Raw genomic sequence first — 17,403 nt, forward strand, 5'->3', positions numbered from 1 at the left:
AAATTACATGCCTTTCTAAGAAAAATGTTAAAATTTCAGTTTGTTCCATTGGTATAGAAATTACCAGAGAAGGGGGTTTTTGAACCTTTTTAAGAGGTTCTGGACAGACTTTTTAAGGTTCTGGCTTTAAAAGTCTACATGCCATTCCAAACCTGTTCAGATCCCACCACAGCACAAGGGAAAAGTTCGTTTTCAAGATCCCAAAAACACCACTCCCTGAGCCGTGCAAAGTTTGTGCAGATGAATTTGAGCACTTGGGTTGCAAGAGGGCAGCACAAGAGGTAACAGGTGTGGATGGTAATGACATGCTGCTCAAATTTTGGTAGCTTGGGGGGCTGTGACCCTGTGGTTCAAAGACCAAGAGTTCCCATTCAGCTGAGCATAAAACACAATTTAAAACTACACAAGTCCTTGCTTGGTGAGTCCTGTCAGGATAAGACTGTACTGCATCTTTGCTGACTTCTCTAGGTTTTTGTTTGACACAGCTGTGAAGAGCTGGAGGAGTAGGCAGGACTACATTTGAGCCCCACTCTGTCATTACAGAAAAACACCAGGTGGTGCTCACCTAGTGAGGTGTGAGAAGCCCCCTCTCTGTGGTACTGCAGGATTCAATCCCAGTTCTTCAGTTCAGGAAGTGCCAAAGGCCTTCACTGGAGGTGGTATGATGGTAGGCTCCTCCACATAAAGGGCTACCAAAGTATGCCGAATTAATGATAGTAACAAGCACTCAGATAAATCACTTTATTCCCCATTTAAAATTGAATTATCCCTTGAGGAAATGTGCAGAAGGAAAGCAGACAGCAGCCTTACTTAACAGCATAATATTTTTTTAGGAAAGAAATACAGTGATAATTTCTCTGCTTCAGGCTGCAGAGGAATATAGAAGGCAGAAGGTACTAATCCTAGTATCCTGGCAGGTTCACAGTTTCAGCTAATGTTGTTCCTCCTGAAAAGCACCTCATGATATCTTTAATGACCACATATAGCCAGGGCTTTGGGTTTAGGTCATACTTTGAATGGAGATAAAAATAATGCATTCCTAGCACTTGTAATACACTTACAAAAATAAACCACAGTCTGCCACGAGCAGCTCTGCTTCATTATAATTTGATGGGCAGCTGAGTCGAAGAACAGACTTTCACATGCAAGTGACTTATTTGTAAGGCCAGCAAACCAAACCTGGAACTACAAATGAAAAGGCCAGTACAGAAAACAGTCTGGCATTGGAATTATTTTGTGTTCCTGAGTAAGAGGGACTCGTATGTGTAGATTTACAGGACTTAAGACAGAAGACTCACTCCACAGATGTTTATCACTTACACTATGAAAGTGTGATCTGTGCTGAGAGCCAGAATGGGATCTGTGCAGCACTTCTGCACGGGGGATGTAGCTATACCCTTGGACTGTTTTTGTAGGCTCAGTGAGTTCAGTTTCACTCATGTTGTTGACTGTATAATACTACACTGGTAGAATCTGTAAATCAGAGAAATTATTTAAACTATGCCTTAGTCTGGGGTTTGTAACATCATGTTGTGCTTAGCAAGTTTGGTGAAACAGATGGGCGGAGGCAGTTGACATTGCTGACATACTTGCTGCAAAGCTAACACTGAAACAATTTCTTAAATTGTTCATGTGCTTATATTAATTTTTGTGTCTTGTCCTTGTGTTCCTTCCCAACGTGTTGAGACATAGCTGCATCTGTTTGCAAAATGGCCCATCTGTTGGTTTTCTGCACTCTTGGTGAATGTCTGCCTTTGGCTGTCACACAGCCTTTCTGATGTTACAATTCCTCCTTGCAGATGTGGATGAATGTGTGAACGGCACGGTGTGTGGCAGTCACGGGTTCTGTGAAAACATGGATGGCTCCTACCGCTGCCTCTGTTACCAGGGGTACCAGGACACACAGGATGGGCAGGGGTGTACAGGTGAGTTTATGGGTGCTAGTAGTCAATGCTGCAAAGTTCAAGGGAGCAAAAACAGCATTCCAACAACATCTTTGTTTTCTGTAATTTTTTATTAAAGTTATGCCACTTACTAGTAAAACAGGGTTGAGCGCTTCTTTACTCACTGAACTTTGTGCCAGATGGAAACTTTATTTTGTGTCTATTTAATGAAAACCTCTTATTAGGACAAACAGAAGCCCACAGCAAATAAGCTGAACCACTTATTTCTTTTTAAAAACCCAAGAAACTTCCCTGTTTCTGTATGTCAGGGCCGTTCACAAATATAATAGCATGAATTTAATATTTTAGCCTATTTAAGTGCTACATCTGTTTAGTTTCTTAGCTGAGTAACCAGGACCCTGCACTACCCCCTGCAGGAAATAACATCTGGAATGTGGCACAGCCAGGCTGAATTAGATGGCACCCCCCCTAGGCATATGGTGTTTAAACAGATTTTAACATTAGCTTCCAGCTGCAGGAAAGATACCTATCACCATGAAATTATGTGGGATTTTTGTAGATGTGTAAATACTGCACGTTTCTTTTGTGACTAATAGGTTTCCAGATCTGTTGTTAATAGTGATGGTTGCAGAACAATTTGAGGCAGCATAAGTTTTTAATATAAAATTAATACCAGATCAAGGAAGGGTATTCATTAAGCAATTTCTTCAAGCCAGATTCAGGATGAAACACATTTACCAGTAACAGAAGACTTAAATGGAATACCAAACAGAGAGGAGGAATTAGAAGTTTTACAGAGTGTTTGTATGCATTTTCTAATATATTAAGTAGTTTTGTTACAAAATTCTTAATGCCATTTAACACTTACTTTGCTGCATACCAAGGTATATTTTGTCATACAGTAACTTTTTATGGATGAAAACAAATGAAGCAGAGAAGGTAAAAAATAAAAAGGGAAAGAAAAGGGTTGTATGAAACTAAGTTTAATTTGGAGTTCCCACTGAAGTAATTCTGAACCACAAAATAATGCATTTGTTTCTTTTTTTTTCTTGTATAACACTATATAGTATAAAATACTCTTATAAATTTTGAAGCCAGCTATCAACCAAAACAATTTAAGGAAAAAGTAAGTCTCTAGTTCCTGACTAGGCAGTGTTCCCCAAAGAAGACTTACTTCTTATGACAGGAATCCAGTTAAAAGATAAAGAAAAATATGAATATATTTTTTAAATGCAGGCAAACTCTAAGTTAACACTCATGTATATAAAAATACACAAAAAATCAACATTTATTCAGATGACTAGATTTTGATAGGTAAGAGGTAAAAAGGATGAAATATTGTTTCACAAGTTTATATGTTAGACCACACTCAGTTATAGGAATTTCTGAATTGTGATACAGAAATTACAATTTCTGATACCAATTAGCATATTTCCTGTCTACTAATGAGATTCATTAATAGACAAGGTAGATTTTCAAATGTCAACTTCAGCACTAAAAAGAAAGTCAAGCGAAGTGATCCTGATAGTATTTGGTAATTCTTGTTTAAGCAACAGACAACTGCTCTATCAGTCATAAAAGCATTTTAGGGTAGGCTAGTTAGCAGGTGTATGGAAACAAAGTTAAAAATATGTGGAATTTTTTGGCAAGAGGAATTTTGTAGTGTTCAGAAGGGGTCCCTGGTTGACCTGGGCATTACTTCTGTGAGTCCCAGAGCAGCTTGTGAGTCTATGCATATGATAGAGATATGGTTGCAGTGGGGCTGGGGAATTCACTGTTTGATGGTTGTTTACAAGAAAAATGGTATTTTGGGGAGGAAAATTAATTCTCTTTTTTGTAATGCAGTCTTAATCACACCAAAACCTGCTCATTTTGCTCCTTGAGTTTAGTGAAAGTTTGATAATAAAGTTAAGAAAACAAATTAAATTACTCTGAATCTTAAATCCCAGTAAAAGAATACACACAAAGGCAAGTATTTAACAATGAGAAAAATGAAAAAGTGTTCTGGTCTGCAATCAACACCTAATCAGCACTAATAGTTTATTAACTGTATTGTGGCTTTCAGGGGTCTTTATTTCAAAGGATTTACTACTTGTTTATGAATCCACTTAGGTATTAGTGAGTTTTTAATCCTTCCCCAGAGATCACATCTGTAATCTGGCAGACAATATTGGCACAGATACAGCAGATAAAAGAACAGTCAGTAGTGGGTCTCAATTGATTTATGTTTGGATTTTTTCCCCAGATGTGAATGAATGTGAAATGTTGAGTGGAGTATGTGGCGAAGCCCTCTGTGAAAATGTTGATGGTTCTTTCCTGTGTCTGTGCTCTGATGAAAACCAGGAGTATGATCCGATGACCGGACAGTGTCGCTTCCGTACCTCACCAGGTAAAACGCCAGCGGATTTTTGCATGCTTGGCATGATTTCAACTGCACACAGAATCTTTGGAAAGGCAAAGCTGGTTGAAGTATTGATCTTGCTTTAATTATACCAGAAAAATTTAAAACTTTATCATTCTTTTGAAAGTGTGTGCATGACAGGAGGCTTTTCTGGGACAGAATATGTTATCAGTGAATCATCAATAGTGAATATATAGCAGAAGTACCTTGTAAATGTTACACATCAACAAACTTGGAAGTAATATTGAGCAATTACCACAGGTAAAGGTAAATTGTTTTGTTGGCTTTCTATCACATTTGTATCACAATGAAATGTGATACGGAATTTAGTCTATGACCTGAGTTATTTTGGTTTTTGGCCAAACTTTTACAAACACCCGTTAGTATGCTTGGACAATGTTTAAGGGAGCATTTTATTAAAACAAGAAGATGTATTTAGTTGTTGTAGTTTCACCTCAGATGGCAACCAAGCCCCAAGCAGCCACTCACTCACTCCTCTAGAAAGCTCATGGGTTGAGATAAAGACAGATTAATTAGAAAGCAGAAACCACACACAGAGGCAAAGAAAATCAAGGAATTACTGGACTGATACCCACAGGCAGGCAGACGTTCATCCATCTCCAGGAGAGCAGGGCCTCATCACATGTAACAGTGACTTGGGAAGACAAAAGCCATCACTCCAAACATCCCCATCTTCCTCCTTCTTCTCCTCATTTTATATACTGAGCATGATGTCATTCAGTCTGGAATATCCTTTTGGTCAGTTTGGGTCACCTGTCCTGGCTGTGTCTCCTCCCAACCTCCCACTTTCTAACCAGTGTGGCAAAACAAAAAGCAGAAAAGGCTTTGGCTCCGTGTAAGCCCTGCTCAGCAGTAACGAAAACATCTCGACATTATCAATGCTGTGTTCAGCACAAATCCAAAATACAGCCCCATACTAACCACTGTGAAGACCTCTATACCAGCCAAAATCAGCACAGTAGTGATATCTTCTAAGTGTTATTTAGAATTAATACAAGTCCTAAGTGAAGTTTGTTGGGAAAGGAAAAACCCAAACCACTAAATTGTTGTCAGTCCTAATACCTCTGTTGTCAGTCTCTCTTGAAATGTCCTTAGCTCGTTTACTTCTGTTTTTCTTACTAGTCCATTGTACTGGATTTTTGAGCTTTTCTTATAAAGCAATTTGGGTGTTGAAAATACTACTGGAAACACACTAATAGAAAATTAGTTTAGAACTCTTGAAGCTGCCTTCACATTTCTACACTGGTCCATTTTGGAGAAAGGAACAAACCCACAGTAAGGATGAACAGAGCACAAGAAATGACAGGATTTACTTGCACAGCTTTTTTTCCCCTCCAGAATGCAAATCTTGGTGTTTTTTCCTTGTTTTCTTACACTGCAGGCTGATCTAGCTTTTGGAAAGTCTTAGAGGAATTGGCTTTTTTGCCAGGATGTTGACTTTACAGCTTCCAGGCTGTGGCTATTTTCTCCTATCTCTCATGGCCTTTCAGACTTGTAAAGGGGGTTGAAATATCCATGACCTAATTGTCACAAATATTTAGATCACTGAATGTAGCACTCAGCAGCACTCAAGAAGGTGCCTGTGAAATATCATTAACAGCTGATTGACAAACATTTTAGGCCTGTGAGGAGGTAGTGCTCAGGAGAGTTCAGCTAGCTGATGAAACAAAACCAGAAGTAAAAAATTAGCAGAGTGCCTGAGTCATGTTAAAAGAACTCACATCCGAGGGACATTTGAGGACATACCCTAACATTACTGTGGGGAGGAAGGGGATGAAGAACACAGTGTGACTGATGGTACTGTCAACAGATGGATACTCTACTGTCAGTACTGACTCCATTGTGCTGTCAGCTGTGAGCTTAGCTTTGCTGAGATGAGTCTGGAAAGTAACTGTTCTTCCTTCCCCTCCAGGCTTCATGAGGCCCTAACAAAACACATAGTTCGCCTTTGTCTCTTCTCTGATAAGGTCATCGAGATCTCTCATAGGAGAGCACAAGGAGCTAGAGAGAAGTACTTTACATCTTACAGACTTGGACTAGAATAAGGCAAAATGGTAGTACTTGGAATAGATGTATTACTATGCTCTTTTCTTCCAAAGTAAAAGGAGAAAAGACTGTTGTTAGTTCTTCTTATAAAGTATTCTTGCTGCAAAGAATGCTGGAATAGCTACACATCCTCTCCAGCTTTGACAAGACACATACTCAAGTCAGGCGTGATGCTTCCAGAGCTCCCGTGGTGCATATGGACATCATCTGTCAGCATTAGTTTGCACCGTGCTTATGAAAGGCAGAACTTAAAAGGCAAAAAGGAAAAACTTAATCTGTGTTATCCTGTTGCAGATATCCATAGTTCAGCCTGGCTCACCCAGCTCTTGCTTATTTCTCATTCTGTATTTTTGTGCATAAAGATGTGTTTGTCCAGCTTGTATGAAGTGCATATAGGTGACATTTGTTCAAATGTTACTTTAATTTGGGACGTTTCTTCCATGTTAGATTTGTGGAGTGCTATGTGTTCACACCTTTCTTTACCTGCCCTAAGAGCTCTCAAGACTTCCTTTTATTTAGATTCCACTTGCTGGAAATTTGTCTGCTGTAAGCTGTGCCTTGAAACAATCCTCCCAGTGTGTGCATCAGGAATTTAAGCCCCTATTGTTACTTTTCAGTCAAAAAAACCATAAAAGGGCAAAAAATTGTGCAAGGCTTGGTTGTCTCATTCCCCTCTTCTCTGCTCTGCTATTCATAAAATGTAGGAAATGTTTCAGATATAAGATAAAGGAGGAAAGAGCTTTATTCAGTAGATGTAATGAATTTACATCTTTGGACCTAAGAGAGAAAAAATGCATGCTTTGGGTTGAAGTCTTCTCATTTATTCTTTTAACAAACTATATAAAGCTATTTGTGATTAATTTCTAGCAAGTGCCAAGCTCGATGCATTTTGAGTAATAATCGATAATAGTAATAAATAATAAGTTTTAGTACAATTGTGGTTTTAACTGTTGTATGTTGTAGTATTCATTTGAACTACTAATACAGACTAATATACTACTAACAGGTCTCATAACATTGAATTCAGGAGCTATAATGGACAGTGAATATTTGAGGATTATAACAAATATGAATTGGGGTGGCATGCCAAAACTTGAAATGTTTCAGTACCAGTACTTGCAGAGATACAACATCATTAGGGAAGCCTGGTGAGATGAAACTATGCCTGGAGTGCCACACTGGATGTTTACAGGCTCTTCAGGCAGGTGAGGCAGGGAGGTGGCTGGAATATATGGAGCTTTCATTTGGCAATAGTACAGTTTAAAGTCTCTGGGTAAGGATTAAGGGACAAACAAATAACATGGATGTCATTGTGGGAGTCTACCATAAACCACCTAGCCAGGACAATGACACTGATGAATTGTTCTTTGAGGAACTAATGGAAACCTCCAATCAACTTCTCTTGTCCTTTGGGGGGACTTCAACCTGCCAAATGTTAACTAGGAGCAACTAACATGTGGCACAAACAGATCCAGAAGATGGCTAAAACACCTGGATGCTAACTTCATAGTACAGGTACTAAGGAAGCCAACTAGAAAATGTCATTTTTTATTTGTTGCTTATTAACAAGGAGGGTCTCATAACTGAAGTGGTGATTGATGGCTGTCTTGGACACAGAGACCATGAAGCAATCAAGTTTTAAATCTGGTGACAAGAGGAAACTGCCAGCTTCAGCTCTGAAGATATAAGGATAGCAGACTTCAGGCTTCTCAGGAAGCTAGGTAGCAAGGTCCCCTGAGAAAATGCTCTTGAAGGTGTTGGGTCCATTCAGTGCTGGTTACTTTTAAAGTGCCACTGCCTAGGAGCACAGGAGCAGACAGTTCCAAAATGTGGAAAGTCAAGAAGGTGAGGCAGAAGACCAGCTTGGCTGAGCAGGGATCTTCTTTTGGAGCTAAGGCATAGAAAAGGAGATATATGTCCAGAGAAAGGAAGGTCAAATAACATGAGAAGAATATGGACATGCTGCTCACCACTGTTGGGAGAAAATTTGTATGGCCAAAGCTCAACTGGAGTTGAAGCTGGCAATTACTGTCGAGGACAATAAAAAGGAGAGGGGTTTAAATACACTAATAGAGAAAGACAGCACAGAAATTCCATGGGCCCATTACAGGATGAGGATGGTCACTTCACAAACAGGGACATAGACAAGGTAGAGACATTTAATTAATTCTTTGCCTCTATCTTCAACACCAATGACAAGCTAAGGGGAGTCCTATTGATTTGAGCTGAAGGACCATGGCTGTGAGAGTGATAAATTCACAACTGACCCTTAGCTTGTGCAGGATCTGCTGCTCCATCTGGGTCCCTGTGAATCTCTGTGACCTAATGGGTTTAAATAAAGAATACTCAAAGAGTCTCTCATGTCATTGTGAGGTCTCTCTCAATCATTTTTGGGCAATCTTTGGAGAGGTCCCAGCTGGAAGCTGGCTGACATTGTCCTGATTTTCAAAAAGGGCAAGTAGGAGAGCCCTGCCAACTACAAGTCTGTCAGTCTTACTTCAGTGCCTGGTGAAGTTGTGGAGAAGCTTATTCTGGAAGTTATTGAAAAACACCTGAAAAACAACATGGTCATTGGTCACAGCCAGCATGTCTTCATTAGGGGAAAGTCCTGCTTATCAAATCTGATCTCTTTTTCTGACAAAGTACCCCACCTTGTCAGATCAAGGGAAGCCAGTTGATGTCATCTTTTTGGATATCAATAAAGCTTTTGATACTGTCTGTCACAGGAGACTTCTGGACAAAATGTCCAGCACACAGCTGGATAAACACTTCATGGGATGGGTGAGCACCTGGCTCACGGGTCAGGCACAAAGGGTTACAGGTGACATCAGACTGGGGACCTGTCACTAGTGGGGTTCCACAGGGCTCCATCCTCGGGCCTGCGCTCCTCAACATCTTCATAAATGACTTGGACACAGGACTGGAGTGATACAGAGCAAGTTCACAGAGGATACAAAACTGTGAGGAGCTGTTGAGTCCCTTGAGGGCAGGGAGACTCTGCAGAGACCTCAACAAACCAGAGAGCTGAGCAATCACCAACCGTATGAAGTTCAACAGGGGAAAGTGCCAGATTCTGTACCTGGGATGGGACAACCCTGGATATATGGACGGGCTGGGGAATGGGATGCTGGAGAGAAGTGCCATGGAAAGGAACCTGGTTGGGGATCCTGGTTGATGGCAAGTTGATCATGAGTCAGCAGTGCCCTGGCAGCCAGGAGGGCCAGCCCTGTCCTGGGGGATATCAGGCACAGCATGACCATGGAGATCTCCATTAAGGTACCTGGGCACTTAGGTACCTACAGCTAATTTAGATGTTGCTTTCTCCTGACTATATGAAATATAACCAGTTATTTATTGCAATATATTTAACAGTAATTGGCAGGATTTATAAATAAAAATCATGGTTTTGGTGTCCAAAACCATAAGTTCCTTCTAGACGGGTTAATATGGAAACAAAATCAATCCCCCCTGAAATCTAACCAACCACCAGCCCAAAAATTTGAGGCTGCCAAATAACAGTTTATAAATTTGATCCAAAGGTTCCTTAAGGCTAGAAATTTGGTGCATGAGTAGAGATTCTGAATTTGCTAAACATTACGGGCTTTCTAATTGTTAGGTGAATTTCAGTTGTCTGTGGACAAAGTCTTAGCTATAAGTTTTAGTTATGCATCACTTGTAGCATATGTGCATGTATATGCACTGTACATGCATATGTTAGGTGTTGTAGCTTGTCACATGTGGAGTCAGTTGAGAAATCTAAACAAGTGCACCCTGGCAATAGGCACATACTAATATATTTTTACTGTATTCTTGAAAATCAGATTCTGAAAGTGAGAATTCTTACTTGAGCTGTTTGCTCAGAGTCATCTGAGTCTTTGCTGAGTTTTTAGAAGTCACGAATGACTATAATGACTATTTTTCATTTTTGCAACCAGTTTTCTGATTCCATCTGTAAGTATTGTTGGTACACAGTTCCAGTATTTAAGATCCCATCAGTTCTATGTTTTGGTTTTTTAGATCACAGTTGTTAACACTATTTAGGCAAATATTTCAGTCTATGCTGAAGTCTAAGCATATGCTAATCCATATCATCCACTGAATCCTATATTAATGATGCATGTTGTTGCATCAAACATATGCTAAGCATATTTTAGGATCAAGGTTATGCTAAGGTATATAAATATATCTCTTAGAAATACTTCAGAATCCAATCCACCAGCAACTATACAGAATTTCTCTCATAGGCTGTTAACAGAGCAGTTATATCAAAAATATGGTAAAATTTTCTTTACCAGTATCCCTTAGGTAGAGTGATATTTTACATTTTATAACAAAAAAAAAGAATCGAAAACAACAATGATGCAAAAAAATTATTCATTTTCCATCATATTTTATCAACATACCTAGTGAAATCATTTTTAAAAGCAGCCTGTTTACTAAATGGTTAATAATCTATGACAGAGAAATTATAAGCTTGTAGACATAGACTGGTCTTGGCTTAACAAAAAAAAAAAAAGGTTTGTGCCTCATTTGCTTTCCAAACATTCATGACGCCTTCTTGACTAACCCTCGCTTACAGCTGTGTAAACAACAGCCATTCAAGCTGCTGAACAGATAATGGGGAGAGAAACCAGCACATCATACATAAAATGGGAATAAACAAGGACATGATGAGACTATCTCCCCTTCCTCCCAGGGCAGCTTCTGGTGCTCTTTCTCAGATAAACAGCATTAAAACAGCCAGGCTTTCTCTTCTGATGACGATTTGGCTTTGATTCAATTAGACAGATGGCAAATGGCCAAGGAAAAGGTATAAATTGGTGACTGAAGTACTACTCTCTCACCTTGGAATGGCAGATTTAGTTCAGCTGCATTTCTGTGACATGATAGTCTTAATATAGTTCCTATTGGATAGCAACTGATACCACAAAACCACCTCAATTGATGAAATTCAACACATTATGGAAAATTGTAATTATCAGATGAGGGTTGACCACAGGCTAAATTAACAAAGCTGAAATAAGCAGCCAGCTGGGCGTATCCTTTAATGTACAATTTAGTTATTTTGGCAAAACTGCAAAGCCTTGTAGGTGGCAACATTATACTAAATTTGAGTGGAGGTGTCTGCCAGCCCCTCAGCCTCCAAAAGTTACTGAAGTAACTTTTCTGAGGAAAATAGAAATAAATCCAATTGTCTGTATCTAATTAGAAACCAAAAGAACTATTACACATGTTCATACTATTGAAGTGCAATAATAGGCAGTCCATGCTGACATTTTTAAATCTGCTTTTCTCCAAATGGATCTAGTATTTGCATGCTCAGTAAAGTTCCCTTGCTCCATCTGCTTTGGGGAATGTGGAGGAGCAGTGATAATAGGATTGAAGTAGCAAGAGCTGGAGTTCATTTAATTCCTTTAGCATTTGTTGAACATCACTATCTTCAAGCTCCCACCTCACAACCACTTTTTAAGTGGGATCTTAAAACCCATTCCAGAGCTGCTTGCCTCTTGTTTCAAAGGTGATTCACTTTCTTTCCCAAGTTCCAGCCAAAGCTCTCTGTTCAGACACGCTGCTCATCTCCCTCCTGTCCCATCTTTCTGCACATAGGGAGGGCCTGCTCCTGCAGCTGTAAAATTTTCTTCCTAAAGTACATCCAGCCCTCCTGGACTCTTATGCCCTTCAGGACTGCTGCCTTAGGGAGTCTCTCAACCAGTCTGTTTAAGAGGTGGAAGTGTCCCCTCTGGAAGTCCAAGGTGGCAGATCTGCTGGCGCCCATCCTTACTTCCAAAGAGTCACAATCACTATCATTTCCTGATTTCTTTTCCCAAGATGGCCTCTGACTATCACATCACCCACCAGTCTTTCTCTGTCACAAACACCAAGTCCAATGGGGCGCCTCTCTTGCTTGGCTTCCTCACCTGACAGATATGTCAGGAAGTTCTCTTCCACGCACTCCAGGAGTCTCCTAGACTGCTTCCTCTCTGCTGTGTTGTATTTCTAGCAGACATCTGGTATGCTGAAGTCTGCCACAACAATAAAGGTCAGGGATCACAAGATTTATCCCAACTGCTTATAGAATATTTCTTCTGCCTCTCCATCCCGGCTGGGTGGTCTACAACAGGCTCCCCCCAGGATACCTGCTTTGTTGGCCTTTCCCATAAAACACTCAGCCCTATTGTCATCATCGTTCTTCTCCAGACAATTGAGACACTCCCTAACACACAGGGCTACCCCACCACCTCTCTTTTCCTTGCCTATCCCTTCTCCAGAGTTTACAGCCCTTCATTGCAGTGCTCCAGTTGTGTGAGTCATCCCACCATGTCCCTGATAGCAGCTCCGTTACAGTTTTCCTGCTGTACCATGAAACCAACGTTTGTTGCCAGCAGCATCTTGAAATGCACTGTCACTCTATAAAATAGAGGTTCTGATTCCTGCCTCAATAGCTGTGTTTCTGGAGAAATGGCTCATGCTTGGCTTATTGTGCAAGAGCCTGGGTAGAAGTTAATGAAATCTCGAAGAGTGAAAAATCAGCCAACATGCAATAATTTTAATAGTTTTTTGTGAGTTAAAAATTTGTTAAGTACTAAGCATTAAAAGCTTCCCTAGATAAAGAGGAAATGAGCTGGTCACCTCAAGATTTATCTGTCTCAAATTCCTGAATTAAGTTTTGGGTTTGATTAATAAATGTGAGCATACATAATTTTAGAACTCGGTTTCTTTACTGATGGCCTATGAAAAGTTTTTCATATCAATTGAGTGCGAATAACAATTTTATGTGGTAGTTCCCACTTCCAAGCCCTTGATGATAATTTTTGTGAAGTGAAATGTTAGGTAGACAGAGCTCTGCCAACACAGAAGCTTTAAATAGGTATTTCTTTTCAATATCACTTCTTGGTGTACTTTAGGAATGCCTTTCTTTCAAAAGGTCTTTGACCTCTATACTAATAGGGTATTTATTGGATCTATGGGACAGGCTATTTTGCCTTCAGTCCGTATAAATATTGTGAGAGGACCCATTCAGTGCTTAAGGCAATAAATCTGCCTTCTTGGCTGGATTCCTATGTTAAAGTAAAACCCAGAGTCAGTTAACTTGACATCTGTTAAGTTATGACATTATATTCTTCTGCTTACCGTGGAGTCAGTAAGTTACTTTTGCAAAAATCATAGGGGGCATTGTATTCAAATGTGGAGCATGCTTTTTTCCCAGTGAAATTAAATGGGGCTGTAAATGCTCATTCTTTTGAAAAGTGAGTCTTTTCAGTTCATGCCTTAGCTCCTTTATCTGAAAAAATGAGGTTGTGATACTTGCTTACCTCTGCAAAGAGCTTTTGGATTCATATGTGAAGAGCATCGTGTCAAAAGCTGGCCATGGCCATTAACAGCAGAACATGACAGCAGGTACTTCATGCATTGTTTAAAAAGGATAGAAGTGCAAATTGGAGGAATCCTTTTACGGTCATGTTGGAAAACAGGTCTGAAAAAGCCAGAAGAAAGTCATCGATTTCCATCATTGTTTCTAATGTCAAAAAGTTAAACCAAAATTTGTACTTAAACATTTTCTTCTCTGCTTTTTTGACCTCCTGGAAAAGTGAATAATTTCATATGTCATCTCGTGTGATTTATATTTTCCACCTTAGAAATGCCAGTAGATGCTGATCAACAAGAAGATGGAAAGAAGGAGTGCTACTACAATCTGAATGATGCTAATTTCTGTGACAACGTGCTTACATCCAATGTAACTAAACAAGAATGCTGCTGTACCTTGGGTGCTGGTTGGGGTGATAACTGTGAAATCTTCCCATGCCCTGTCATTGGGACTGGTAAGAGGAGGCCTTCTCTCTCTTTGCAAGCTTTTGAAGCATTGTCTTTGTGTTAAGAGAGTGTGCTTTGCTTTTAGAGAAGTCTTGCTCATTTAATCCCATATTCTGTAGCATTTAGTCGTGACTTATCACCTTTTCCTCTGTTCCTATAGATAAGAATAATTTTTACCTGGTGTAAATCCATTGGCTTCTCTGCTGTTGCCTCAGGGATAAAAAGAGCCTATTACTGAACAGTGTTAACTCCCAACTGATTTTAAGCAAATATGGATTCTCAAAAAAGTTTTTTCCAGATGCTGTGGTAACATGTTAGATTTTTTCCACAAACTGGAAAACAAAGGTAACCATTACAGCATTTTTGAGGCTGCAGCTATTTTTTGTAATGCTGTTTCTACAGCACTACAGCTTACCAATATATATTATGGCAATAATTTTACATTTTGCAACTTACTGAACTATTCAGTTAATAATGTTCTGTGCAGACCATTGTTTAACCTCTAAATATTAAATTAGACAAACAGAACCATGTGATATTTGTCACAAATTTTGCAAACAGTACTTGAAACATAAACAGGGATGGCTGGGCTGAAATTCAGAATCCTGCTGGAAAAAAATCGCATAAGAGAGAGCATGTGTAAACTTTTTGAGATTAAATGCTTAAGATTACTTTTCACAGAAATGTATTGTCACATTTAATTCCTGTTTTAACTATACCTTAGAATCAGTCAAACTGAAATGAAATGCATAATGAAAAAGGGGTCACTCTGCTTGGATAGGTTTGTTTAATTCTGTATATTCTCCAAGACACTTGAAATAATTTCTTTCTGTAATGCACACCATGTTCTCCTGTTGCAGTCAATTAGTGTTTTTTCTGTATGAGAACTGAAGAATGTGGACAGGGGCTTGTATCTCAGTTGGAGTATGCCTAGATTACAGCTTTGCAGCATAGCTCAGAGAGGCCCATGCTAGCTTTAATTAAGATAATTTGGCTACTGGTATTGTTATAACTGCAGTGCACCATGAAACCTAGTAAGGAGCACTTTCTCCTGCCAAAGAGCAAGAGAAATGAGTTTGCCTGGAGCTCTGTGATGCTGTGGGCACCCTAGTGAGGTTTGAGAAAGCTAGCTCTGCAAACTGAGAGCAGGGGAAAGTCAGGCTGTGGCATTTAACATCCTCCATTAAACCAAATGTGTGTATGGTTGCCTGATAGATGCAAACAAGGCAGATATCTCAAAGTAACCTGAAATCCATGTAACACTACATGCGTGAATGCCTTCTTCCTAACAACGTAATTTTTTGTTTTCTTTCTCTCCCAGCTGAATTTACTGATTTGTGTCCTGAAGGAAAAGGTTTCATTCCCTCTGGAGATTCATCTTACGGGCTTCTTGCTCAGAATTACAAAGGTCAGTGCTAACTTGTATTAAGTTGAATTGTTTCAGAAGTTCTGGTAGTTGATTGACTAGAAATGTGAGCCAGGAATGTAAACATACTAATTCAAATTTTATTAGGTGATAAAAACAGTTTGTAATATGAAACATTACTGAAAATCATCATTTTACAGGTTGTTAAGAATGTCAATTACACAATCTCTGTAATATTCTGGTTTAATTTCTACTAAGTGCTATATACTGTGAGAATAGGTGCTGTGACCACTAACCACAAAACCACTCGTTTATATATGGAGTACAATGCCAGCTTAAATTTGTAAATATATGTATGAGGAGTTGGAAGAGAGAGTTCTGTTGAATGTTTGGCCTGCAAGGGAGAATGAATATAAAAACTGAAGAGAAGTTCAGCAACGTTGTTTTCATTACAGAATTTCATGGAATAATTACTGGTGGTAGTCCAGTGGTAGTCAAGGAATCAGGGTGATAGAAGTTGATGAATGTGGGTGGGAGGCAGCTGGCATCACCAAGAAGGAAAAGTGAGATCAGCAGAATTTCTTTTCACATTTGAGAAGTAGCCATCAATATTAATAATTTTTAAGACTGTCATAGAGCTCATCTTAAAGTCTCTGAGAGTATTTTTGTTGAGGGATTGTTCAAGGGTGTTGTTTATCTTTACACATCCAAGATTTCTGTATATATTCACCATGGTGGTTTGGAACTTGCTGTGTGTGCAGCATATCCAAATGCGTCTCAGAAAAAAATCTGCATTGTTTTTGTGCTAACTCAGGGTTGATAATAATCTCTAGCTGCTATAAATATTGAAATGTGGAAATAGTTCATGTGGAAATATCTTCCACAAATCCCTGCTATAATAAGACTTTTCCCCTTTTCAGTAAATTTATGTTGTAAAACCTTAGGAATGGCACAGAGGACAAACACTAAATAGATAAATAACTTTTACTAATGTGCTCTTTTAGTAATGTGATATTTCTCTGTTACACTAACTTAAATGTTACTGTTGCTTTTGTCCACAAGCTTCTGCTTGTAGGAGCAATTCCTGTTTCCTTATTGGAATTATTTGTCAGAAGTGAATAGCCCGCTAGCCTTCCTTGGCTTTGCTTCCAGGCTTCACCATTTTTCTCCAGACACAAATCCATGTTCCACAGGAAAAAGACAGATGTGAACATGACATTTTTTATTAATCTTTGCATTGTTATTGCTGCTAAACAGTCAAAATATTTAATGTTTGTAACCACTTAGTGGCTGGAAGAGTGGATGTAAAAATAAATCGTTTTCTAGGTATTTCAATTCGTCTGGAAAAAGAAGCATTTGAATGATTCACCTTTAAAACTACTGTACAGCTGGAAATGACAACTTTGGAATAAAATCTGTGTTTCTCCAGAATAAATGGGGAGTAAATATATAGAAGACAGTGGATTAAAACAATTGGTGTTGAGAGAAGAATGGCCTACTTTAAGTGGTGCTTTTTATTGCCATTTTTACTACCAACCAAGCTTTAACAGACTACTCTAAGTAGGTCTAGCAAATGAAAAGTAGGCTGGAAAAAAGGAAGTGAATAGAATTCCAACAGCAACAAATACATAAATACAAGACTGGGAAAAATGCGTACAGCTGTGAGAAGCTATATATGAGCTGGCATATATTTTCCATGAAACCTCCCTGAAAACATTTAGCCTCATTTGAAAGTGTAGTAGATTCTCTTTGTCAGCCATCACTAGTTCTGTAGCCATTGCCACCCTGTGTTCAGCCACAGACACAACTGGTTCTGTGTGTGGGGAAGGCTGCACTAAAGTTCTGCTTTGAGA

At 39.2% G+C, this 17,403-nt stretch overlaps 1 protein-coding gene across 9 annotated transcripts in view; it reads left to right on the plus strand.

The window, feature by feature from the left end:
* The window catches only part of LTBP1 (latent transforming growth factor beta binding protein 1), a 182,769-nt gene that overhangs the window by 145,561 nt on the left and 19,805 nt on the right, over positions 1–17,403 (plus strand). For all 9 annotated transcript variants that reach the window (XM_014876273.2, XM_014876299.2, XM_014876282.2 and 6 more), the window contains 4 exons: positions 1,800–1,925; positions 4,150–4,293; positions 14,010–14,192; positions 15,506–15,592. In XM_014876273.2, the coding sequence (XP_014731759.2) occupies positions 1,800–1,925; positions 4,150–4,293; positions 14,010–14,192; positions 15,506–15,592 (540 nt within the window). The remainder of the gene's footprint in view (positions 1–1,799; positions 1,926–4,149; positions 4,294–14,009; positions 14,193–15,505; positions 15,593–17,403) is intronic.

This window comes from Sturnus vulgaris, chromosome 3, assembly GCF_052056855.1.
Source record: "Sturnus vulgaris isolate bStuVul1 chromosome 3, bStuVul1.hap1, whole genome shotgun sequence".
NCBI lineage: Eukaryota > Metazoa > Chordata > Aves > Passeriformes > Sturnidae > Sturnus > Sturnus vulgaris.